At 42.8% G+C, this 27,051-nt stretch overlaps 1 protein-coding gene across 1 annotated transcript; it reads left to right on the top strand.

Annotated features, from left to right (window-relative positions):
• LOC109465382 (thyrotropin-releasing hormone receptor-like) lies at positions 1 to 27,051 on the top strand. Its single transcript, XM_019762602.1, has 6 exons — positions 1 to 66; positions 14,817 to 15,529; positions 15,915 to 16,162; positions 16,425 to 16,620; positions 25,968 to 26,146; positions 26,832 to 27,051. Exons 2-6 carry the CDS (start codon positions 15,098 to 15,100, stop codon positions 26,950 to 26,952), a joined length of 1,176 nt encoding a protein of 391 aa, XP_019618161.1. The 5' UTR covers positions 1 to 66; positions 14,817 to 15,097; the 3' UTR covers positions 26,953 to 27,051.

Here is a 27,051-nt window from a genome sequence, read left to right as displayed (position 1 = left end):
TGTCTGACGTTCAACTCATTTCTTGGGGCGTGAAACTTACGTGGTGAATTCTGAGAAGGTGTCAAGGTATGTAGGTCGACGTCTGCTCGTTCACTGTTCAGGGTATGTTCCTGTCGTATCCAGAACTGCACCTATATCTATATGTATCTTCTATGCCTGAATGGGTTAAGGCTAGGATCAGGCACGGTTCTGGATGATCTCTATCGTATCCAGAACCGTGCCTATATAGTTCTATGCCTGAATGGGTTAGGATTAGGATGAGCATTAGGATCAGGCACGGTTCTGGATAATCTCTATCGTATCCAGAACTGTGCCTATCTATGTTCTATGCCTGAATGGGTGAGGGTTAGGATCGGGCACGGTTCTGGATATTCCACGCGTATTCAACAGCGTAGATTTGCCTCAGGCACGGTTCTGGATCAAGCACGGTTCTGGATCAAGCACAGTTCTGGATAAAGCACGGTTTTGGATAAAGCACGGTTCTTGATACAACTGCCCCGCACCAGAGTACGCATACATACAGTCCTGCCACGAGCGACACTCCATTTTGAACCTTGGCGTTATGTTCAAGGCAATATGTTGTAAAATCAAATTGTGCTCATAGTAATAGGCTCCAAATCAAATTGGGCCTACAGTGATAGGCTACACGTACGTGTTTAAAAACGTGAAATCTTGAGCGAAGCCAAGCCAAGAGAGACATGTACATGTGTAGCAGCGTGAAATCTGGGGAATATAGTTTCCAACTTTTCACAAGCATACAAACATGCTAACGTTCACTGCCCCCTCATAACATAGTCACTCATACCTCCCACCAACTTAGCTCAGAGTCCAGAAGTGGTCATTTGGCCAAGCATTGACTAAACAAAACATATAATAGAACTTTAGCCCTAGCTTCCAATGCTGTAAGAAGTAAGAGGTGATCAACTAATGATCAGCTAATCAGTAATCAGCTAATTATCAGCTAATGATCACGCCAGGTATCACCTAATGAACACTGTGTTGTCCAGGGAATATTATGTACCAATTCTCTAAACCCCTGATGGTCTGAAATGCCAGCATCTCGTTACGTATGTGAAGACCCCAGGGGTATATGTATTACTAAATGCGGCACAGATAGTTCCCTGTAGAACGTTCTGTACCCAGAACCGTGCCTGTCTATACTTCTGTGGATGAATGTGTAAGGGTCAGGGTCGGGCACGGTTCTGGATAGTCTATTGTATGCAGGACCATGCTTGTCCAGTTCTATTATATATAAAGCCTAAATGGGTTAGGGTTAGCTATAGGATCACGGTTCTGGATAGTCTCCGCGTATGCAAGAACGTAGATTTAGCCCAGGCATGGTTCTGGATATGTGCGGACTACCCAGAACCGCGCCTGAACATGGTTCTGGATAAAGCAGGGTTCTGTGAATGGTTCAGGATAAGGCACGGCTCTGGATACACGTGGGCTATCAACCATTCGACTGAGCATGTTTCAGAGTACAGCAATGTTCTGAGCATGATTCAGGATAAAGCATGGCTTTGGATAAAACACGGTTCTGAACATGATTCAGGATAAAGCATGGTTCTGAATAAAGCACGGTTCTGGATAAAGCGTGGTTCTGAGCATGGTTCAGGATAAACTTTACACCAGAACGTGTGACCGTACAAGTCACCTTACATACCGAGTACAATGCCATGTGGCCTCTCTATCTCCCTCTAATCGGTCGGCGCGCCATTAAGCACAGTTTACACTGCTGCGGGATTATCAAGTATGCCTCTATCTTGATCGACCGATGAATGTTTAACCCGGCCTCGGGGTGCTTTGTGGAAACGTGCGTTAAAGTAAAGTTAAAGGTAGTCCAAGAGCTTTTATTGAGGCTATAGGGGCATTGGTTGTTAATGCACTGTGTCTAGGACACAGTATTAGTAGGTGGAGCCTACTGTGGATACGGTCAACCACAGTAGGGGCATCGTCACTACAGTCGTTCGGTAGTAATATGCGGTAGTAATAGCCATCTGCCGCTCTATATACAGATACAGATCCCTCTCGTTTCACCGCCTTTAACCTGAGCTCCCTAACCGAAACCAAGTACCCATCTTACACCTGGATGGAGTGAGAAAAGTTGTGTTCAGTGCATGTCACATCATTACATGTCCGATATTGCTATATATAATGACTTTACAGAGCAGAGGTTCTTGTAATGTACTCCTACAGAAACATCTCAGTCTTTCCTCCGACTACAAAATTTCTGACAAGTGTTTCCCTCCGGAATACAACCCACAAGCTGCTCAACATCCGATCACTACTTTCCTACTTAAACTCAGGAGTCAGCCACTGATAGATTAGAGACACGGCGATGCAATCATGGCCTCTTCAGCAGCACTATTGAAACGGGCCTCAGGCGTCCTTGTAGAATTCAAAGGTGATCTGATAACGCTTAGGATCGAGTCACGAACGAACTGAACCATTCTCACTACTACCATTAGGTACTCTTTAGCTCACATCATTTCACCAGTCCAGTCCACTGTTGCTATTACTAGATAGAATGACTTTACAGAGTCCCATTTTAAGTCCTCCTACATCAGTAGATTCTTTCCTCATTCTTCCTAGAAAATTACTGACAAGTGTTTCCCTCCGGAATACAACCCGCAAGCTGCTCAAAATTCGATCGCTTCTTTCCTTCTAACTCGGGAGTCAACCACTGAGAGATAGAGACACGGAGATCCAATCATTACTTCCTCAGCAGCACTATTGACACGTGCACACGGGCATACAGAGCCCTTGTCAAAGATATTGACGCTTAGGGTGCAATTGGAGTTACGACTGTGCGATGGAGGACGTAGAACGAACCGAGGCATTCTCACTACTACCACTAGGTATTCTTCTATCACATCATTACACATGTCCGATGTTGCTACGTTATGACTTTACAGAGCAGAGACTCCTTTAAAGTCCTTCTTTATCATGATCAGCAACAGTTTCTTTCCTCCAACTCCCTGTCAAGTGATTCCCTCCGGAATACAGCACAAGCTGCTCAAAATTCGAGCACTACTTTCCTACTTAAACTCAGGAGTCAGCCACTGATGGCTTCCTCAGCAGCACTATTGACACGTGCACGTCATACAGAGCCCTTGTCACAGTTATTGACGCTTAGGGTGCAATTGGAGTTACGACTGTGCGATGGAGGACGTAGAACGAACCGAGGCATTCTCACTAGTACCACTGGGTAATCTTCTATCTCACATCATTACATGTACACATGGCCGATGTTGCTATATTAAGACTTTACAGAGTAGAGACTCTTTTAAAGTCCTTCTTTATCATGATCAGCAACAGTTTCTTTCCTCCGACTCCTACAAAATTACTGACAAGTGTTTCCCTCCTGAATACAACCCGCAAGCTGCTCAAAATCTAATCACTACTTTCCTAGTTAAACTCAGGAGGCAACCACCGATAGATGGGACATGGAGATCCAATCATAGCCTATTGCTGCCCTATTGACAGGACTATATACAGTGTCCTTGTTGAAGGTGAGATCACTTAGGTTCGCAGTCCTGGAAACGCAGTTTCTCAGGAAGTTTTTGTGTTCCACCATTGAGAGCTCTTCAGCATCCTCGTACAACTACTTTATTATCTAGCTCACATCATGACGCTATCCAAATACCGGTCCCCTGTTGCTATAGAAGGACTTCATATCGGCTCTTTTAAGGTCCCTGTACAGGAATAGCTTTATCCCACGAACTACAAAATTACTGACAAGTGTTTTCCTCCTGGGCAATAAAGCCCAAAAGCTGCTCAAAATTCGATCACTTCTTTCCTTCTAACTCAGGAGTCAACCACTGTTAATTCGAGGGGATTCATTCCTCAAGCTAACCGACATCTCACACACGCAGTCATCCCTCAGTAAGACATCTGGAGCCGTATAGTTCCCGTTTACAACTTTTATTCAGCCAGTCACACTGTCAGGAGTCAACCACTGATAGATAAACAATCATGGAGATCCAATCATAGCGTCTTCAGTCGGCCACGCGTACACGAGCCTACAGCGTCCTTGTCGAAGGTGAGAACACTTAAGATGGAGTAACGATTGTAAGATGAAGGACGCAGAACGCGGTGAAGCATTCTCACCTCCAGGCGAAATAACCAGGAGAATCGTCTTTACGAAAACAAGTGGATTGGCCCGGAAGGACAACAAGGACAGGACTCATTAAGAAGTGGTTGTTTTTTGTTGTTGTTTTTTAAACTTTAATCGCCAAAAAAACAGAACTATACAAAGACAACAGTAAAATAAGTGTACACACACACTAAATCACACATTTTCTGTAATGTCTGATTAAATTATTTCGTTTTCTAGCTATACATTCTTCTATATATACAAGTGGATTGGCCCGGAAGGACGACAAGGACAGGACTCGTTGAGAACTTTTGATGAAGTGTAATTTTTGTCCCCAATTATGTTGGGAACAGCTGCGTGTAAGGTCTTTCAAAGCGAGTCGCCGAGTTTTGAAGCTTCGTAAATTGCCAACACTTGAAACCACCATCTCACGACAGGCTTCAGACCAATGAACGCGATTATATCAAACCTTTACATGTCCCTGTAAGCGTGGCACAGATTGAAATACATAAATACAGAATGTGTGTGGGCGTTTGCTTTGATAAACGGATGAATTATATTTCAATTCAATTTCACAAAGAATGATACAAGCGGAAGCGCATTCTGTTTTATCTTACATTTATTCATTGATCATATTAATACTTCACGATAGAGTTCCATATTTCAAACCAATTAACGATCATATAGCACATGTTCATGTAAGCGTTACACATTTTGAAGCAAAAAAATAATGGAGTGTACGTGGGCGTTTGCTTTGACAAACAATTGAACAAAGAATGATACAAAAGAAGACGCATTTTGCTTTTTCTTAGATTTTTTTTCGATTGATCATGTCCACACTTCATGGCATCGGCTTAACTCCCCAGACCAATGAACGCGATCATACAAGACTCTTATATGTTCTACTTAGCGTGCATAAAACATATGTGTGGGGGGCGTTAGCTTTCATAAATAGATTTATTATATTTCAATCATATTTCAGAACACAAGATAGATAGCAAAGGGAAGCGCACTCTGCTTTTTCTTAGATTTTTTTTATATTCCAACATGTAATCACCAGACGTGGTGACGGCACACTCAAGTTTTATCAACTTATATTAATGCCGCCACCAACACAGGGGACAAATACATGACAGGACAATACCCATTTTCACCTGAGCCAAGTGAGGGAAGTCATGTAAAGTGCCTTTCCCAAGGGCACAAGATCGGTGGCATGTCAGGACTCGAACCCGGGATCTCTTAGTTCCGAGTCGCACACTTTGCCGCTACGCCACACGACCCCACATAGATTTTGTTGATTGATCATAACCTAATATACAGTCTAATAAATCAAATCAACACTTCACAAGATACGAACGGAAGCAAATATTGAATTTTTCTAGATCTAATGAAGAACATTACAGAAGTGTATAATGTCCTTGATCTAATCCATTGACCATATTTGCACTTCCCGATAGAAGTTAGCTCTTCAGAGCCACTTGCATGATTATATAAAATTCTCTCTCGTGTCCTCGCGTGTGTTGCACAGATTGAAGTATATGGTATGGGGGTCGTGTGGTGTAGCGGCAGAGTGCGCGACTCGGAACCAAGAGTCCCGGGTTCGAGTCCTGACATGCCACCGATCTTGTGTCCTTGGGAAAGGCATTTTACACGACTTCCCTCACTTGGCTCAGGTGAAAATGGGTATTGTCCTGTCATGTATGTGTCCCCTGTGTTGGTGGCGGCATTAATATAAGTTGACAAAACTTGAGTGTGTCGTCACCACGTCTGGTGATTACATGTTGGAATAAATAAAAAAAATTAAAAAACCATATGTAACAGATGTAGTTAGGCTTTTGCTTTGATAATAACAGAAAATGATACGAAAAGAAATGCATTTCGCTTTCTCTTAGATTAAGTCAAGTGATCGTATTTACACTTTCTGATATGATTTAGTCTCCAGGCCAACTTATTAATTTCCTCCCAGTTTACAAGTATGCTATTTGAAATTACTACTTCTAATTCATACAAATTATGATACAAGCGGAAGATCATTTTGCTTCATTTATATCCTATCAATTGACAATATATTATAGTTAGGAAGATAACACAAGTAAACAAATTACTGTAAAGGAAGTGTCGAAAAACTGCTTGTTAGGTTCACTCTTGGGAAATGAACAAACAATTCATTAACAATAACTACAAACAATTTAGCTACAAAATTGCTACATGGGTACATAAATACGTTTTGTTTGTCTTTACGAACTTCTGAAGTGAAATTTTAGACTATCTTTTGGCAACAACAGCAAGAATTATAATTATCCTACTGTTATATGTTATAAAGTAGTAATTTTGTTGCCCTAACATCAAAATTCATTTCCGTTGTATACATATACCTAATAGTGACTAATTAAACATTTAAATCCACATAATTTTTGTTCATGAAGACATACCCAGTCAGCGTTAAGAAATATGAGATCAGAAATGTAACTAAGTTTTTTGTTGATGCATGCGAAATGATTTTGAGGGCCTGTATCTCTGTCTGTATCGGTAAAGCCGGTAGAACCTCCCTTCGGCGTAACACATGAGCTTCGCATTTCGCTATGTGAAACCGAACGACCTGTTACACCCAGTATTTGCAGACTTAATTGCAGGAGTTTTTTAAAGCTTTCTAGTGGTGATGTCTCAACTGTGCTTGGTGGCAACGAGTTCCACTCTACAATAGTTCTAGGGAAATATGAGTTTTTGAACACCTCAATTCTTGGTTGATAACTCTGATATTTGAAGGCATGACTGTTTCTTGTTCTTTTCTGTGCTGGTATCAGATACTTTGTGGTTGGTACGTCATTTTGTACATCATGCATAGTCTGGAAATTAGTCTGCATAGTCTCCATCAAATTATAACCAATTAGTAGATATAATTATAGTAAATGTAGTCAATTGTGCTTTTAGATGAAATTGGTACAAAAAATTGATTACATAAGGAGGAAAGTGAATCATAACTTGAAACTTTGATTTATCATAATCATACTCATTTGAAAGTCAATAGACGCAACTTAGCATTCAATCACAGTCCAGTACGCCCACTACCAATTACTGCTGCTACAATCATTATCACAAAGGAGAATCTATCAAAAAAAAACTGTATACGTTTGATCTTCAATAAAATAATTACACAACAGCAGACCTAGATTGGAATTAGGTCGAACAATCAGTTTTTGAAATCCTTCCTCAGTTAAGAGAGGTCGTTTTGGTGTATTGAGGATGGCACAGGTGGTCTTAATTCTCTGGCTATCAAAGGAAGTCTCAACTGCTTTCATGCTATCAAAGATTGACCCTTAAACACTGTAAGGCTCTCTCTAATTTGTATAATTATCATCATTTTCCTTAGTACGTCTAGTCTATGAGAGCTCAGACCTACGCATTACGACAATCCGTTTGATGTTCAGTCTTGGTTAAGAAGTTTGATGTTGTTTTACTCGGTTCTGTTTCTGCCCTCTAAGTATGTCTATAATAACTTTCTGTGTCAAAAATATAACACCCCCATCTGTGACGCACGTAGTTTGACTATAGCAGGAAGTTACAATTGCGGCTGTGACGTTCTAAAACTTCCTTAAAGTTTGCCAAATGAGAGAGTAAGGATTGGAGAGGGTCGCAAGCGACAGAACTCGTGACTAGAGCTTCTAAAAGTGTCAAACAGAAGTGCGAAGACGGGGACGGCTGTAGGTATAATGAGGGAGAAGTCTTAAAGCACATGTACTATACTTTACTCCACTTTACTTTACTTCACTCTACTTTATTTTACTTTACGTTACTTCACTTGACATTACGTTATTTTGCTTTGCTTTGCTTTGCTTTGCTTTACGTTACTTGACTTGACTTGACTTTACTTTACTGAACGTTGCATTACTTTACGTTACGTTACGTTACTTTGTGTTACATTGCTTTGCTAAACTTACTTTACGTTACGTCATTTATTTTTGACAGGGATCTAAGACAATAAGTTCGCAGTACCAATGAATGACTATTTCAACAATCCAAGATTCCAAGAATTTTAAATTTTATTCACTCTTTGGAGCTGCTCACGTGTGTCTTAAGTACTTTAACGAGACGCTTGACTTGGTAGTTAATCCTTGCCGATGGTGTTGGCCTATAGGCAGCATTAGTTGTGTTCCGGAGTTGGGGTGAGCTGCACGTGTGAGGTTAGAGAAGATACAGGTAGCCTCAGGCGATGCCAACAACTTCCCTTGTATAACAGGAGCTTTCTGACTAATTTGCATTATCTGTCTTGACTTGTCTGACTTTTGTTCCCTTTTTGACTTCCAAAAAATTGTCTTCACTTTATTTGCATATCAATCAATAGTTTGTGCTTATAAACCTGCATTTCTCCTCTGGTCTCTCAGTCACTGACGAAATCTAGTGGATACTAGCTGAAACGTCTGACCGTTTCCAAAATCATATCCAGTTGCTTGAGTAACTGCTTTTGGGCATATCGTATTACCTGGATGTCTAACCTTCATCGACGTAACTTCCCTTGTATCTCACGTACACATTCCGAGATCTACAGCCCACGTAAGCGCTAATTTAGTTTCACATGTACAGGGAATTTGAACTAAAACCGTGGAAGGACTAAGGACTACAATACGTCCGCACGGTTGCAATTCAAATCCCTTGTGCATGACGTTTAACTAAATTCGCACCTACGTGGGGTTTGAATAAAAACCGTAGGAGGACTAAGCTGATATATACTGATCCTATTAACCCCACAGTCCATCCGCACAGTAACTACATCCCAGTCCGTCCGGCGGAGTAGGTTTGATCTCTGACACGTACACTAACCTGATCACGTACAGAAATAATCACGTTTCCAACGACTTCCGCGAATCTCCGGATTTCGGGCCAAACCAGTAATTTTTATGGATGACATCTTCTTCAGACTGCAAATCTAATGCGATAGGGCAAAAAAAACAACAACAGGCGGGCCACAAGAAGATTCCTACATTTCCAAATTTTGACATATAAACCTTGTTCAACAAGAAATCATACCTATATTGTGCTAAGTTTACTATTCCAACATTCATTCCTCACTAAAACAACTTTGTAAAATAAAAATTTTCAATCATTGTAAATAAATGGTTTTGATTCAATGCCAACATCATATAAACACCACCACCATCACATACAAGGAATAAAATACATCACTGCATAAAGGCAAAAGATAAACATTAAATCAGAGCATTGTCTTGTCTCCTCTCTTCACAGAAATCTTTGCCCATTCTCGGCATGTTCATCACTGTCAGAGGGCAATAAAATTTCTTGTGTTTTTTTATGCGTGCTGATGTCATCCATAAAAATGGCTTACTGTGGCCTCATCACGTTTCCAGCTACTTCCGCGGATCTCCGACTGACATGCGCGCTCCTAAGCCTGTAATCGCGTCGCGCTGTGTATCCATGCGCGCGGAGTCTAGCCGTGAGTTGACCCCGTGTGCTGATTTACAAGCATGCATTAAGGCTCATCCCTACTTCGCTCTGAATTAAGGGCAACTTTCTGAGCGTCTTGTTGCACCTTGGAGGCTTAAGGCTTTGAATAATCGGTCTCGGCAGCTCAGTACGGTCATACATGTATTGATGTTGTACGGAAATGCCGGAAAACACCGGAGACTCCGCCAACGCGAGATCAAAGAATGACAAGAAGGAAAGCTCAATTTGAGACACTTATATTTAAAAAGATGTCACTGAGGCTGACAACGTTTTATATGTATTCATAATCGATACAGTATACAGGATACAGTATATCATACGGGAATTAGCATTCCTACACAAACGATAAATCCCGGAGTAAAGCTCGTCCCTGCTTCGTACCGAATTAAGGGCAACTTTCTGTACATCTTGTTACACGTTTGTAGCTTCAGGCTTTGAATAATCGGTCTTGGCAACTTGATATTTGAGAGTTTGACTTTAGAAACCCCCGCGAGCACGTATACATGTATTGGGTAATAAGCAAATGCCGGAAAAGCCGGGGGACTCCACCAACAAGAGTGTCAATATGGAAAGCTCAATTTGAGACACTTTTGAACGATATTTACAAATATGCTATTGAGGCTGACAACGTTTATATCAATGCATAATAGATACAGGATACAGTATATGTATACAGGAATTAGCATTCCTACACACATGAGAAATCATGAATTAAGGCTCATCCCTGCTTCGTCTCGAATTAAGGGCAACTTTTCGTACATGTTGGGACTAGTTTGTAACTTCATGCGTTGAATAACCTGTTGTGGCAGCTCAGTATTTGCGGGTTTTACTTATAGAAACCCCCACACGCGGTCTTACATGTATTGATGCAGTACGGAAATGCCGGAAAAGCCCGGGGTACTCAGCCAACGCCAGATCAAAGAATGACAAGGTGGAAAGCTCAACTTGAGACACTTGTGAACGACATTAACAAAGATGTCACTGAGGATGACAACGTTTTATATGTATTCATAATCGATACAGTATACAGGATACAGTATATCATACGGGAATTAGCATTCCTACACAAACGATAAATCCTGGATTAAGGCTCATCCCTGCTTCGTCCTGAATTCAGGGCAACTTTCTGTACATCTTGTTACATGTTTGTAGCTTTAGGCTTTGAATAATCGGTCTTGGCAGCTCAGTATTTGAGAGTTTTACTTATAGAAACCCGCACACGCGGTCATACATGTATTGATGTGGTACGGAAATGCCGGAAAAGCCCGGGGACTCCGCCAACGCGAGATCAAAGAACGGCAAGAAGGAAGACTCAATCTGAGACACTTGTATTTGCAAAGATGTCACTGAGGCTGACAACGTTTATATGTATACATAATAGATACAGAATACAGTATATGTATACAGGAATTAGCATTCCTACACACATGATAAATCATGAATTAAGGTTCATCCCTGCTTCGTCCCGAATTAAGGGCAACTTTCTGTACGTCCTGGTACACGTTTGTAGCTTTAGGCTTTGAATAATCGGTCTTGGCAGCTCAGTATTTGAGAGTTTTACTTTAGAGACCGACACACGCGGTCATACATGTATTGATGTGGTACGGAAATGCCGGAAAGCCCGGGAAACTCCGCCAACGCGAGATCAAAGAATGACAAGACGGAAAGCTCAATTTGAGACACTAAGACACGATTTTTACAAGGTGTTGTTGAAGACAATAATTCGTTCTAAATTAAGGGCAACTTTCTGCACGTCTCGGTGCACGTTGGAAGGCTTAAGACTTTGAATAATCGGTACTGGCAACTTGATATTTGAGATTTTGACTTGCAGGCACGTATACATGTATTGCATATTGGGTAATAAGCAAATGCCGGAAAAGCCCCGGGACTCCACCAACGCGAGATCAAAGAACAACAAGACGGAAAAGCTCAATTTGAGACACTTATGAACGACATTAACAAAGCTGTTATTGAAGACAATAATTCTTTCTGAATTGAGGGCTTTTGGTTCACGTTGGAAGGCTTAAGGCTTTCAATAATTTGTCCTGGCAGCTTGGTATTTGAGATTTTGACCTGAAAACCCACGTAGGCACGCATACATGTATTGATGTATTACAAAGATGTTATTGAGGCAGACAACGTTTACATGGTTGCGTAACCGCAGGAATTATAATTCCTTCTTACACGATTAGCACCAAATCCTACCCGTAACTCATGATGTGCACCCGATTAAAAGGATTACCCCCGTACCGTCCATTCTTATAGAAGTGGAATAACCGCAGCCCACGTGTCACGTTTTCCGGCAAGTTTTAACCAAAGTCACCTTGAGAATGTTTCCCGGTAAAATTTAACCAAAGTCACCTTGAGAATATTTCCCGGAAAAATTTAACCAAAGTCACCTTGAGAATATTTCCAGGTAAAATTTAACCAAAGTCACCTTGAGAATATTTCCAGGTAAAATTTAACCAAAGTCACCTTGAGAATATTTCCAGGTAAACTTTAACCAAAGTCACCTTGAGAATATTTCCCGGTAAAATTTAACCAAAGTCACCTTGAGAATATTTCCAGGTAAAATTTAATCAAAGTCACCTTGAAAAATTCGATCTTTCCAGGTAAAATTTAACCAAAGTCACCTTGAGAATATTTCCAGGTAAAATTTAATCAAAGTCACCTTGAAAAATTCGATCTTTCCAGGTAAAATTTAACCAAAGTCACCTTGAGAATATTTCCAGGTAAACTTTAACCAAAGTCACCTTGAGAATGTTTCCCGGTAAAATTTAAACAAAGTCACCTAGCCCCTTGAGAATATTTCCAGGAAAAATTTAACCTTGAGAATGCAAAATTTAACCAAAGTCACCTTGAGAATGTCACGTCTTCATGTATTTGGTTGTTCGAACCATCAACTAACCACCCACCATAACTTTGTCGTCGTAGAAATAGTTCTGTGGCGTCGTGTCGTAGCGGCAGAGTGGGCGACTCGGAACCTAGAGGTCCCGGGTTCGAGTCCTGATCTGACATGCCACCGATCTTGTGCCCTTGGGAAAGACACTTTACACGACTTTCCTCACTTCGCTCAGGTGAAAATAAGTATTTTCCTGTCATGTATTTGTCCCCTGTGTTGGTGGCGGCATTAATATAAGTTGAAAAAACTTGAGTGTGCCGTCACCACGTCTGGTGATTACATGTTGGAAATAAAAAAAAAATTGTTCTGGACTCTTGAGCGTCATGCGAAAGTTCTTGGTTGACATCATAATAGTTCTTGTAAAGAAAAGTTATGACCGAGTTGGGAAAGTATGTTTAACCAACATGATAATACTTAATAGGATAGCTTTTACCGAAAAAGGCCGGATGCATTGGAGTTGACAGGTTTCGGGCTATCAGGTCATTTCGCTGAGTACTTTGAGCGCTACAGCTTGAAAGCTTTACAGTCCCGACATGGTGATTTCATTTACTTTTGATTCCAGCCACTTTATATAAAGGGTCAACGGTTACCTAACAGGGCGGGTTTGGACTCATTACCGCTTCTGATCACGCAAGATGTCGGACAGTTAAGTAGGTGACATGGTGGCCTAGTGTAGAAGCACTTTCACGGATCTTTAACAAGTCGTGTATGGGCTTTCATGTCGTATTCATATAATCATTTTTAACATTCTCCAACGTCCATCGCTTGCGAAGGGTGAAGAGCATCGTCGGTCGACCGTATTGGTCGGGGTCGCCGTCTCTTATGCTGAGGTCACAATTCCCACACGGGGCCCGGCCGGGCAGCTTTTGGGAACGAAAAGTACGATACAAAAGACAACAAAACACAGAAAAGTTCTTAATAACAATCATGAGCTCTGTTTCTGTATATTTTTGATATGAATAGTCAATTTTTCGTTCGTACAAACAGCCCGGCCGGGCCCCGGTTTGGAAATGTGACCTAAGCATTACGGGATGACCTTTCGGTAAGCTGGTGTGTTACGCCGAAGGGCGGTTATACCGGCTATACAGATACAGAAGCTGGTGTGTTACGCCGAAGGGCGGTTATACCGGCTATACAGATACAGATGCTGGTGTGTTACGCCGAAGGGCGGTTATACCGGCTATACAGATACAGAAGCTGGTGTGTTACGTCGAAGGGCGATTATACCGGCTATACAGATACAGAAGCTGGTGTGTTACGCCGAAGGGCGGTTATACCGGCTATACAGATACAGAAGCTTGTGTGTTACGCCGAAGGGCGGTTATACCGGCTATACAGATACAGAAGCTGGTGTGTTACGCCGAAGGGCGGTTATACCGGCTATACAGATACAGAAGCTGGTGTGTTACGCCGAAGGGCGGTTACACCGGCTATACAGATACAGAAGCTGGTGCGTTACGCCGAAGGGCGGTTATACCGGCTATACAGATACAGATACAGACATACTCCATTTTGTAGTACCCTTTCGTTGATACAATACGAACTGTGCCAGGTCCTCCGTCTGGGTGAATTACCATGAATTACCAGGGAGCTATACCGGAGATCTGAAGTGAGTCACCAACTCCAGACTGTAGGAGCAAGGATGTGACATAACGTCCTTGCTGAAAGACACTGTAATGAGATTTTTCTCTACCACGATCCCAACTGAGAGCGTTGTGGGGAAAGGATCGCCCACTCAATCCCCCATTCGGTCAGTTGTAGATAAAGTGCTTTAGCAGACAGACTTGGGAAATGCGCGGCTTACGGAACTAGGCTGAATTTTGGCGGTGACCGGGAATGGTCTGGGCTAAGGTAGCCGTTGGAGCGTTATCAGGAATCTAATAGGCTCTAAGAAGATTCTGTCTGAAAATAGCCCGAAGTGTGCTGTTCCGTAGTACAGGGAGAATCTATTAGCATAGCGTAATAGAGCAGGTCTAACGCACTGCAAGAGTTTTTGATTCACCGCCTCAACAATCTCGAGTCGGTTCGCCCGTGAATTTCATTTCATTTCATGCTAGAGATTACAGTAGGGGCATCTTCACTAGCTTTACGTTAACGCTCGTAGTTAGCTGTGCAAAAGTAAGGGGTGACAGGTTATTTAGTGTAATATACTAGTAGCCAGCTGCAACTTTGCCGCGTGCCATGGAAGCTGGTGTGTTACGCCGAAGGGCGGTTCTTCCGGCAATACAGATATGAATACTGCAGACTATCTAATGTAGGTGAACTTGTGGATCGAAAAATCTCTGGTGCATTTTATCATTTCTTATTTTAGTTCTTGCTTTTCCTTTTATAATGCAAGTACTTCTTTTATCTTTCCAGCTGGGGTCCCAGATATCAAGAGAAAGATCGGGCACTTTCTGAAACTGGACTGAGTCCTCTTGGATGACTGCCTCTTGATGCTTCGCCGTAAAGAGGCTGCTGCAAGTCGAATGTCGTGAGCAAGATTTCCCTGCAGATTTCAAAGGTTAGACTGTGAAGTAACACTCAAGATCACCTGACGGCATTGGCATTGGCCGCCCCTCCCCTCAATTCTCTTCGAAATACTGTTTGGACAAGGTTGCTTCTTGCTGTAGTACATTAACGCTGAGAAAGTGACGAAAATGGAAACCACCGTCAACACGACGGAGCTGGTCGAATACATCACGGACAGTCTGTACGCCCGTACAACCAATGATAACCTGACACTCACACAGACCATGATGCCGGACATGAACGGTAATACCACCGATGTCCCGCCGACCAACACCTCGTTCCCAGACCCTCCCACCTTCCCCATGAGCTACCAGGTCATCACCACGGTGCTGGTTCTAGTCATCTGCAGTATCGGCATCGTGGGCAACATCATGGTGGTCCTGGTGGTCACCCGCATCAAGTCCATGCGGAGCCCCACCAACTGTTACCTAGTCAGCCTTGCCGTGGCCGACCTCATCGTGCTGGTGACGGCGGGGATCCCGAATATTCCGGACAGCTTCTACTACGAGTCCGCGTGGATGTACGGCCACTCGGGATGCCTGATCATCACCTATCTGCAGGTAAGAGTCTGATCTTTGTCCTTTTTGTTCAGAAAAACAAGCAATACCACATGTATTTGTAACTTGTAAATTTGTTCAACCTTTTTGGAAAGAGTTCATTAGCTGGTGGAATGCCAAAACTCAGTCACCAATATCTTTAGAGGAAAAAGATATCCTTTATGGACACACGTCAGATATTCTTCTAAACAAAGCCATGTTGTTACTAGTAGCTAAATATTACATCTTTAAATATATTGTACGAAAAGAACCTTTTAGATTACAAAATGTGCGCCAACACTTAGAACAATTGATGTAACGAGGGGTAAGCCATAACACACCATATATTTGTATGTATATCTGTATGTAGAATTTGAAATAAACGATTAAAGAAATCACCTACCTGCAGTATCTCGGCATCAACACCTCGTCCATGAGCATCCTGGCGTTCACCGTGGAGCGGTACATCGCCATCTGCCACCCGCTGTACGCCCAGACCATGTGCACGGTCTCCAGAGCCAAGAAGATCATCGCCGGAGTCTGGGTGCTGACGCTGGCCTACGACTCCATGTGGTTCTTCCTGATGGGCACGGAGACCATAGTGTACGGCAACGGGGCGGAGGTGCTGCAGTGTGGGTACAACCTGGAGCGCAGCAGGTAGGCTTGGCGTATTTGTTTATTTTTTGTAAAGACACAGCAAGTAAATTTTATAAATGGCATCCTCCGCAGACTCCAAATCTAATACGATGATAAGGCAAAAGAAACAAGGCAGGCCAAAAAATTACATTGTCTAAATCTTGTCTAAAACCTGAGCTTTGTATTATCTTAGTTGCTTGGGTAACTGTTTTTTTTTTTTTGCTTAAGTTGCTTTATTAACTGTTTCTTGCCTACATCTTCCTCTGTTGGACGTAATAAACAGGTACCTGACGGTGTACTTTCTGGACCTGTCTCTGTTCTACCTGCTGCCGCTCATCGTGGCCGCCGTCCTGTACGTGCGGATCGGCCGGGTGCTCTACTCCGAGGACATCGCCGAGGCGGGCAACATCGAGATCGCCAACAAGGGGCAGACCCACGTCAAGCACATGCAGGCACGCCGGATCAACTCACGGAAACAGGTAGGTGCATTTACTGTAGCCTCTAACAGGCTTCAGAGGCTTACTTTATTCAGTAACTTCCAAACTGCTTCTTTGCCTAATGCTAGCCTCTACCAGGCTTGGGGAGGTGGCTGTAAAGAGTAGAAATCGGCCATATAGAGAGATAAGCATGTCAAGGGAGTTTGTCCGTTGAGAGAACATTTGCGGCAAAATGTTCTCTCAACGGACAAACTCCCTTGGCATGCTTATCTCTCTATATGGCCGATTTCTACTCTTTCCAGCCACCTCCCCAAGCCTGGTAGAGGCTAGCCTAATGCGTCTTGTCTAGCTGTGTAGCGTAGTCATTTATTTTCTCAACCGTAAACCTATATCTTGCGAGCAGAAAGACTTCAATGTAAAAAGGTAAAGGTGTATAGACGTTAATACGGTATGAATAGCGGGTTGTTAATCAGCTAGGGCACGGTACAGGAAGGTGGAGTCCATCCCTCTCCTTTCACCACCATCAACCTCCGCAGACAAGCTTCTGCCACCCATTTTACATCAGGGCGGAGTGAGGAAAGTGATATGTAATGGGACTTTCCCAAGGACACGACATGCAAGGTATCGAACCCGCGGCAATCTCGTGACCGCTAGACTAGCCAATCGACGCTAGACGTCAAGGACTAATCCATAACTCGAAACCACACAGACGTTTCATGTCATTTATTTATTTTACCAGTGAATTACGCTCAGGTCTCTTGACCTGTTTGTCAGGTATCTCTGGGATAAAATACATAATATAGATGGGAAAAGTACACACAATAATAACAATATACATTGAAATCGTACAATTACAATCGTTAACATATGCCACTCAGTCCATAGGTCGGTAGTTCCATTCACAATGAACTTTTGAAAGCAGTTAGAGTTGTAAGGTTTCTTTAATTTTTTTGTTCCTTGGAAAGTTGGTTCCACAGAACGTATGTCACAATCTCCTCCAATCGTCGCTTACTTAAGTTGACTTGAGTTCTGACGTCGTCGATTGTCACTTTATCATTCAGTAACTTCAGTTCTGCAGAAAAAGTTTGCATGACGGCCCGAGTTGGTTGGTTGAAAGATTGTTGAAAGTGTTGTTGACCGATGTCGTAACTTGTTATCCTTTAGACGACGCCATCACGGTTTTTCTAATCCTTTGGTGTAACACAATAACATGCATTATTCCCGGTCCCCATCTACAGTAGTAGTGAAAAAGCCATACTTATATAATTAGAGCCATATTCATTTGCAAGTCATCAACTTCATCCAAGCATATCATCATGTGTTATTATTGTTCGACTTCACGTAACATTACATGACTGAGTGTAAGAGCCAAAATTAGAAAGCACTTCACTTCACAGCACGCAAGTACAGTTGTTAACGTAATGGAGGCGCAGGCGACAGCATAGCAGTGACTTCACCTACATTTTAGCACTTTATGTACCACCCAGCGTACGGCAGACGTGCGATGATCTTCCCAAATTGTGTTGACACTACCGGTGTCTAGCTAGCTGGTAGTTTGTGCTTTTCCGTTGGCTGTAATAAAGTCTAGTGCAGACGTGGCGTGCTGCCACGACAGGAAATTGAATCTGTAGACTCCAGACTTGCCAGCCAACATTAGGCCACACCAGGTAAATTTTATGGATGACGTCCACGCGCGCATTGATTTTGGCCTGTTCCTACAAAAATAAATAAATTTCGCTTCCTGTAACTATGACCAAAGAGTCACGACGGTGCCGCAAATCGTCAGATTGACGTGAAACCCGTAACGCGAAAACAGGACAGGACGACAACTGCTGTTCCACCTGATTTATTGCTGTTTTGATGATGAATAAAAGACTTATTGCTTGTTACACTGTGTCACCTTATTCAATTTGTGTCCTAACATTTGTCGTTTCTTAGTATATTTCTAATCTAGGCATCTTGTTTCTTAGGGCCCTTCTTTTTTTTTCGCCCTCTCGCATTAGATTTAGGGTATCCAAAGGACGTCATCCATAAAAGTTACTTGGTGTGGCCTTAACAGCGAGTCGGCCATTAGAAATATTGGAGCTGTATCAAAATCACAACTCTCACAGGTCCCATCTTAGTAAGAGCTGCTTGTACAGGAGTCCGGTAGGAGTTCACCCCTGACTTTTTACAACAAGCAACATTTGATCGAACTAGCCTTGCCTCGGTGAAGGGTAAGGTAAAAGGTCCCATAGCCATTTTGAGGTGATAGGGGCAGCGGGCTGTTAATTACCTTCGCCAAGAAGGTTATGATTTTAGAGGCTTTCGTGTATGTGTGTGTGTGTGTGTGTGTGTGTGTGTGTGTGTGTCTGTGTGTGTGTGTGTGTGTCCGTCCGTCTGTAGACACCATAACTTAAGAAGGCTTAAATGGATTGTCTGGATACTTGGTAGGTGGGTAGGTCCTGGTGAGTCCTGGACATGATTAGATTTTGGGCCCCCTGGCGGCTTGTTATGGTACTGCAGCGGAATTTCCGGTTTTGATATGATCTAGATATGCTAGGGTGACGAAATTTGGATGGTAGGTAGCTCTTGTGCTGGGGAACAAGTGACAGGAGATTGGGCCCCCTAGCGGCTTGTTCTGAAACTGCAGGGCTATAAAAGGGTGAGGTAAAAGGTCCCATAGCCATTTTAAGGTCCTAGGTGCAGTGGGTTGTTAATTCACTGTGTATTGGAAGGCAGAGCCCAGCCCCTTTATATAGCTCCTTCCACAACATTTTACGTCACCAACCGAGGTCTGGTAACCTCTTTGAGAAAAATAGACTGTAGAAGATACTGACGGTCTGTCTCAGTGCTAAGCACTAAATGAATGAAAGACCGTTATTGTACATTTTGTCTCATTCGAACTAAGTACAGGTCATGGTAAATAGCGAAGGTAGACTAAAAATATATCTTTAGTAAACTACACATGTACAGGTTCTGCTTCTTCTCGCTTCTTAAAAAACAGTTGTAAATTTAAGAACAGCTTATAGTTTCATGAGGAATGTGAATTTTTCTTTTCTATCTAAAATTCTAAAACTAGGGAAATAAGCTTTCATTATTATAGATTAGATAGATTAGATTATATAGAGTACAGTCCATAATAAAATGAGTCTCGTCTTCAATCTCATTTAAGTTACAGTAATGACAAATTCTGAGGCAATGAAGATATGATGACCCATTTTGCACTTGAAAGGAGTTAGGAAAGCCGTTTGAAGTGCCTTTCCCAAGGACACACCTAGCCTAACTCGCGTTATCACATGGAACCATTACGTTCTGAAGTGACCGAATACATTAGCGACCTTTGATCTGTTTGCACGGAAAGGCGGCGAAACATTTCAATTAAGCAACTCCATAATTCCAGCCGACCGTATATATTGATGTACGGGCGCTACCATATCTAATGCACGGCAAAGGGAGGTTTATCAAAGGGAACATTGCGCGCATAACGCTTACGAAGTGTTAGGCCACGCCAATTAATATTTATGGATGACGCCGCGCGCGCATTGATTTTTGCCTGTTCCCATTAACCCTTGTCCTGCTGGCATTCCTGGCACAATATATTTCAATAATTTCATGTCTTAATTAGATTATAGACCCCAATTTTTTTGGCCCTGCAGTGGCATAGTTACTTCCGCATTTGTTGCATTTCGTTGCGGTGTGATGCGTTGCGCGAGAAATACCTCCAAATCGTACCTATACAGTTCTATATGGATGGTGTTGTTTGTGCAGAACAACAATTCTTGTGTTCCGCAGGAAAAAAAAAGGAAATTCTGCTTCCTGTTGGATATAAGTGGGATAAGGGAATGTGAGTGGGATGTTACTAAAGAAAGGAACAGGCATGACGACAACTGCTGTTCCACTGACTTATTGCTGTTTTCATGACGACTGAAATACTTGTTGGTTGTTAAACTGTGTTCTCTCATTCAAGTTGTGTCCTAACAGTTGTCGTCCCTTAGTATATTTCAACTCTGAGCATCTTGCTTTTTTGGGCCATTCTTGTTTTTTTTCGCTCTCTCGCATTAGATTTAATGTCTTCAGAGGAAGTCATCCATAAAAATGACTTGGGGTGGCCCTACAGGAATTAAATCACAGCTGCTTGAGGGTCTGCCTTGATGTGAGTGGCGACGTAATTATCGCTAATAGCCGCTCCGTGCCTCCGCGCGTTTTTGGCGCGAGTCGTTATGAGGGTGTCGCTCATCTATCAAACCTCAACACAAGTTTACACATGAAACCGCTCCGCTACCAGAGACGAGGGAACGCTCCCTTGTTGCTTGAACTTCGACACTTCCCCATAATTTAGCTTGTCTGGAACGGTAGGGTATATACTGCAAATTAAAGGTGCGCATTGTATTGTATCCAGAACCGTGCCTAGCTAGCACTATAGTAAATAGGTTAGGGTTAGGCTCAGACACGGCTCTGGATAGTCTACTTAAATACAGTAACGTATTTTTATGCTGAGGTCGCAATTCCCACACGGGGCCCGGCCGGGCAGTTTTGGGAACGAAAAGTACGATATAAAAGACGACAAAACACAGAAACGTTTTAATAACAATCATGGGCATTATGTCTGTATATTCTTGATATGAATTGTTAATTTTTCGTTCATACAAACAGCCCGGCCGGGCCCCGGTTTGGAAATGTGGCCTAAGCATAACCCAGGCACGGTTCTGGATACGCACGGACTATCCAGAACCGTGCCTGAACATGGTTCTGGATAAAGCATGGCTCTGGATACGCGTGGACTATCCAGAACCGTGCCTGAACATGGTTCTGGATAAAACATGGCTCTGGATACGCGTGGACTATCCAGAACCGTGCCTGAACATGGATCTGGATATACAATACATGGCTCTCTATACAACTCATCGTGTATGTACAGGAAGGTTACAGAAAAGGTCGTGTCAGTATTGTTACCACACTCCAAGGGAATTTATCCAATCTAACTGAGGGCGTGTCATACGTAAATTTTCCAATATCATACCTAATATTCTCTCGAATTAATGAATGAATAACGACGTTAATTGCACATTTTGTCACACTGGGCCAAGGACAGGTCACAACAAAACATGAAGAACAGACATAGTTAACAGATACATACATACAAAATGAAACTAACTATATATATATGATGAATAAATTCAACTTTGCCTCACTGTCATTTCAGAGTTTATCAAAAATGGATCACTGTTGTGAAAAATGTAAACCTTGTGCTTTGGACATTTTGTTTACACCATTGTCATTGAATCAACTGCAGACATCATACACCAAATGCTAAAGATAATGTCCAAGCAGATATTTCGCTGGCTGCAAAGACAGTATCAAATCGGCCAGGCTGTATCCATTTTCCAGACAATTCCCATTTGCCACACGGTTGGTATGGCGTAAAAAAAAACAAGATACCAGTACAAAAAGATATCAAAACGCCCAAAACACGCCGAAAATAGGCCGAAGCATTGCTAGTCATATTAGACAGTTCGTTCACGCCAATGCCATGTGCATTGACTCCACTGCAGACATTATAGACCTAATAATGGGCAAAGTTAATCATACTTCGCACACACTCACACACACACATACACACACACACAAACACAAACAAACACACACACACAAACACACACAAACACACACACACACACACACACACACACACACTCACACACACAAACACACACACAAACACATACAAAGATAGGCACGGTTCTGGCCGGATACGAATACGATTCGTGCTTTAAAGTCTCACAAAGAAATAATGCCCTACTTTCTTGATTTAATCACATTGGCTGCAAAGGCTGTATCAAATTGGCCAGGCAGTCTCCATTTGCCACTTGTTGGTCTGGCGGTAAAAATACCAATACAAAGAAGCCAGACGAAAAAGCAAAAAAAAAAACAGAGCTAAAAAACACACCAAAAACTAGAAAGACCGGCATTTGCTCGGAAGCAAATGCAGCAGATGGCTTCACCTTCATGCCAAATTTCATGTTATTTGGCCCCAAAACGGCAGAGATGAATCCATTTAAAGAAATGGCAGAAGAAGAAGAAAAAGAATCATGAGAGAACACAATATGTCTTCAGCACTTTGTGGTGAAGCCATAATAAGCCGAAGCCTAAACCTGTGCGTGCCAGTGCAAAGTCCCCTGGTGGCATTTATCACACGAAACTGCTCAGCATGTGGTAACCTGTGGGCACCTCATAAACACAGCCAGTCATGAACTTTGGTCTTTATCACGTTCAGACGTACACGGGGCCGTACGGCTCACACACAGTTCGTGACATGTGTCGGCCTAAGCTATCTACCTGCCTTCATATTTTACCTAATACACTGTATAGCAATAAAGTAAATAGATGAATAGCTGTAAAGAAGTACTAGTAGTGCAACTTGTGTGGTAATGAATCACTGGGTCATGTACATACACACGCACGCACGCACGCACACACACACACACACACGCGCGCGCGCACATACACACGCACGCACATACACACACACACACACACACACACGCGCGCACATACACACGCACGCACACACACACACACACACACACGCACACACACACACACGCACACACACACGCGCGCGCGCACCCACACACACACGCACGCGCGCACGCACACACACACACACACAGACAGACACACACACAAACAGACAGACACACACACAGAGGCATACACACACCGACAAACAGACACACACACCTAGAGACACAGACAGAATAGAGAGAGGGGGGGAGCACTTTTATCATGCCAAAGTAACAACTAACTGGATAGATTTTGAAAACCGTCAGACGTTTCACGCAGCATCCCCTACCTTTCGTCAGCGACCTTCCCGTGTCCCGTATCCTATTGCCTGAAAGTCTAACCTTCACCGACAGAACTTTTAAGTGTATACTAGTAACCTATATACGTTATATAAGCTTATAGCTTATATAAGTTTCGTAAAATACAAGGCGCAAAGTGTTAAAATTGTATTTTGAGAGCAGAAATCACGTTACACACAGCCTACATGTGGGACAAGTTATACTAGTAATTCATGACTTTCGCGGCCTGAATGTTCAGCTACTAAAAGCCCTCCACAGAAGCACAGAACATCCCAAGAGAGAGAGAGACGTCGTTTCTGCCCACTCGAGGCACTTACCGGCTTCACGTGGCTTTCACATGCCGAAGTGAGAAGTGATTACGCTGGCGTGATGACGTCAGGTCGCCTCCTCAAGGAAGCTTTAAGCACCGGGCCATTACAGGTGGTTAAACCTAGATCGCAGCTGATTGGATAAAAGGAAGACCAATTTCGGGACACATCCCGTCATCTAAATGAGAAATCAGTCGGTCCCCAAAAGTTTAAGCCATCATTGCGTACAGCAAGGTTCATAAATGGAGTACAACAATACAGTACAATAACGTATCTGTTTGTACTGTATTGGCAACAAATCAGAGAATCGAAACATACAAACTGGCATGGATTTGCGCCACCCAGAACAATACTTCCGTCCCGGAAGTCACAATGAGGAAAGTTTGCCTGAATTTAGTAGCTGTTGCATGTCAAATTTACAGTCTTTGTTTTATTGTTGTTTTTGTTGTTATTGTTGTTGTTGAAATCTCCTGTCGCTGCGACAGATGAGTAGGCATACAGGTCATCATTTGCCGAGGTGGGTCCTCATGTAAGAATGAAGTCCTCATGTGGGAATAAAGTTCTCATGTGGGAATAAAAACCAATTTTGTAATAAAAAAGTTTGTAATTACGTGACCTCCCAAGGACCTTTAGACTTGAAAACCATGGGCTAAATCATGTTGAGTACCAAAAGTTGCTTGAAAGCTCATCTATGTTGGTTTATTCCATGATTTTAAAATTTGATATGCAAAAGTAGTCCACCTCAAATTTCTGGGAGCTCTTTCACCAGAGTCATTGAATCAACTTCACTACTTCTAATGAAGACTGAAAATTTGAAGTGATTTACTTTTAAGTGTGTTGAAGGAAAAGATGAAATTTCAACTCCCCTGGCATGTTATCTGCCTATCTGGCCAATTTCTACTCTTTTAAGACCCTTCTAAAGCATGGTGAAGGCTAGCAAGTGTTATATTTGACAACAATTGACGGACAATATTATTGCCCTTTTTTTAAAGGTAAGATGGTCAAGGCTGCTTTCAGTGCGGGCTTCATACGTACCTGCGGAAAACATTCGTGGCAGAATTGGCCAACTGCCCATCATCAGCTGGTTAACTGACTTTTAACGCCCTCGCGTTAATGCGTCGAGGTCGGGACCCCAATCTACCGACTGTGTCTGTTCCGCGGAACTTGCACAAATCAATTCCCCACGTCTGCCGCCATTTAGGGATGGCATTTTACACAATCTGCGGCCTTATGAAGCTAAAGTTTGAAATGCAAATTTCCAACACAGAAAAAAAAGTTGGACGTACCCAAGTTTTTGACTGTGTAACTCCAGTCTTGGTCAAAGAGTTGGGAATCCACCGCACCTGTGACGTCATGTTATGCAAATGACACACGTGACTCGGTGAGCAGTCTGAATCATAGGTGGCAGGAAGTCTGTGGCGCCCCCCGTCTTTGCTGCGGGATGGTTGCAATGCCCTGAAGTAGATGGCCTCATTGACACCGCGTGAAAAAAACTCAAACTTGCTTTATAATATCTTGAAAGTTCATCTGTGTTTGTAGAAGTCATTATGAAACGAGTTTGAACTGCAATGGCCAATTAAAGAAATTGGACTCACGCAAATTTTCGACTGTACAACTCCAGTCTTTGTCCAGAACCGTGCCTGATCCTACCCCTAACCCTAACCCACTCGGGCATACATGTAGAACTAAATAGGCACTGTTCTGGATACAAACATGGTTCCATTTGCTGCACTGTGGATTCATGCCTCAACGTCGTTTACATTTTGTCTTCTGCAGGTTGTGAAGATGTTGGCGTGTCTCGTGGTTCTGTTCGCCGTCCTAGAGAAATTTTTGATTTTGAAAAGTCCAGTTTTCTTGTGTAACAGATCCATACCCATGATGTATAACTTTCATTATCGTAGTATTAAGTAGTAGTACATGTAGTAGTAAATGGTTTATTGATACACAAGGAACAAATCGGCCTTGCAGCAATAGCTGAATTGCGCCGAAGTTGACAATCACCAAGTTCATTAAAACCAATAAAAAAGTGTATATTATAAGACATGTATATACATGTTTTAGTCCATTTTTCTTGTGTAACAGTTCCATTACCTGGGTGTCTATTAACCTTCATCGACATATGCTTTGAAACGTTTGTTACCTTCTGTCCTCCAGGTTGTGAAGATGTTGGCGTGTGTCGTGGCAATGTTCTGTGAAGAATTCGTGATTTAAATTTTGTTATATCTGTCTTCCCCAGGTTGTGAAGATGTTGGCGTGTGTCGTGGTCCTGTTCGCCGTCCTGTGGATGCCGTATCGCGTCCTGGTCGTGTGCAACTCGTTCATCGACCCGCCCAACTACGACAAGTGGGTGGTGCTGTTCTGCCGCCTGCCGATCTACATCAACAGCGCCTGCAACCCCGTGCTCTACAACGCCATGTTAGTGTCTCATATATTACCTTATATAGCAATAAAGTAAATAGCTGTAAATACGTAGTGCAAGTTGTGTGGTAATAACTCACTGGGTCATGTTCACACACACAGAGACAGACACACACAGACAGACAGACAGACACACACACACACACACACAGGCACACAGGCACACTCGCAGTGCACACACACACACACAGAGAGAGAGAGAGAGAGAGAGGCACACAGGCACACTCACACACACAGGCACACACGCGCGCGCACACACACACACTGACAGATAGACACACACACACACACACACACACACACACACACAAGCACAGAGAGAGAGAGAGAGAGGCACACAGGCACACTCGCACACACACACACACGCACACACACACACACACACACACGCACACACACACACAGACAGAGGCACACACACACACACACACACACACAAACAAACAAACACACACACACACACATCCTAACCCTAACACATTCAGGCACAGAACCAGATAGGCACGGTTCTGGCTGGATACAAATTTTAAGGTGATTCTGTTTGCCGTCCTGTCGATTTGTGTTTTAATTTAAAGTTTAAATATTCACGAAGAAATATTTTTAGTTTCTTGAGTCACAGTTTCATTACCATGTCTAAGCTTCATCGGCGTATGCTTTAAACATTTTTTTATATTTTTCACAGGTCCGTGAAGTTCCGGCGGGCCTTCAGCAAGCTGGCGAAGTGCACGTCCAAACGGGACGACCTGAACAGCATGAACTTCCAGTCGTCCATCCGAGCAGTCACGCGGTCCAACAGGGTGTGATTATGTTGTGTTCAGAACCGTGGTTATCTATGTATATGTATAGCTATATCAGCATGAAAGTTCATCTTGAGTTGGTAAATTACATTATGAAAAATCTAA

Source organism: Branchiostoma belcheri, unplaced genomic scaffold, assembly GCF_001625305.1.
Source record: "Branchiostoma belcheri isolate BF01 breed outbred unplaced genomic scaffold, Haploidv18h27 scaffold15, whole genome shotgun sequence".
Taxonomy (NCBI): domain Eukaryota; kingdom Metazoa; phylum Chordata; class Leptocardii; order Amphioxiformes; family Branchiostomatidae; genus Branchiostoma; species Branchiostoma belcheri.
This window is presented reverse-complemented; position numbering and strand designations above follow the sequence as displayed.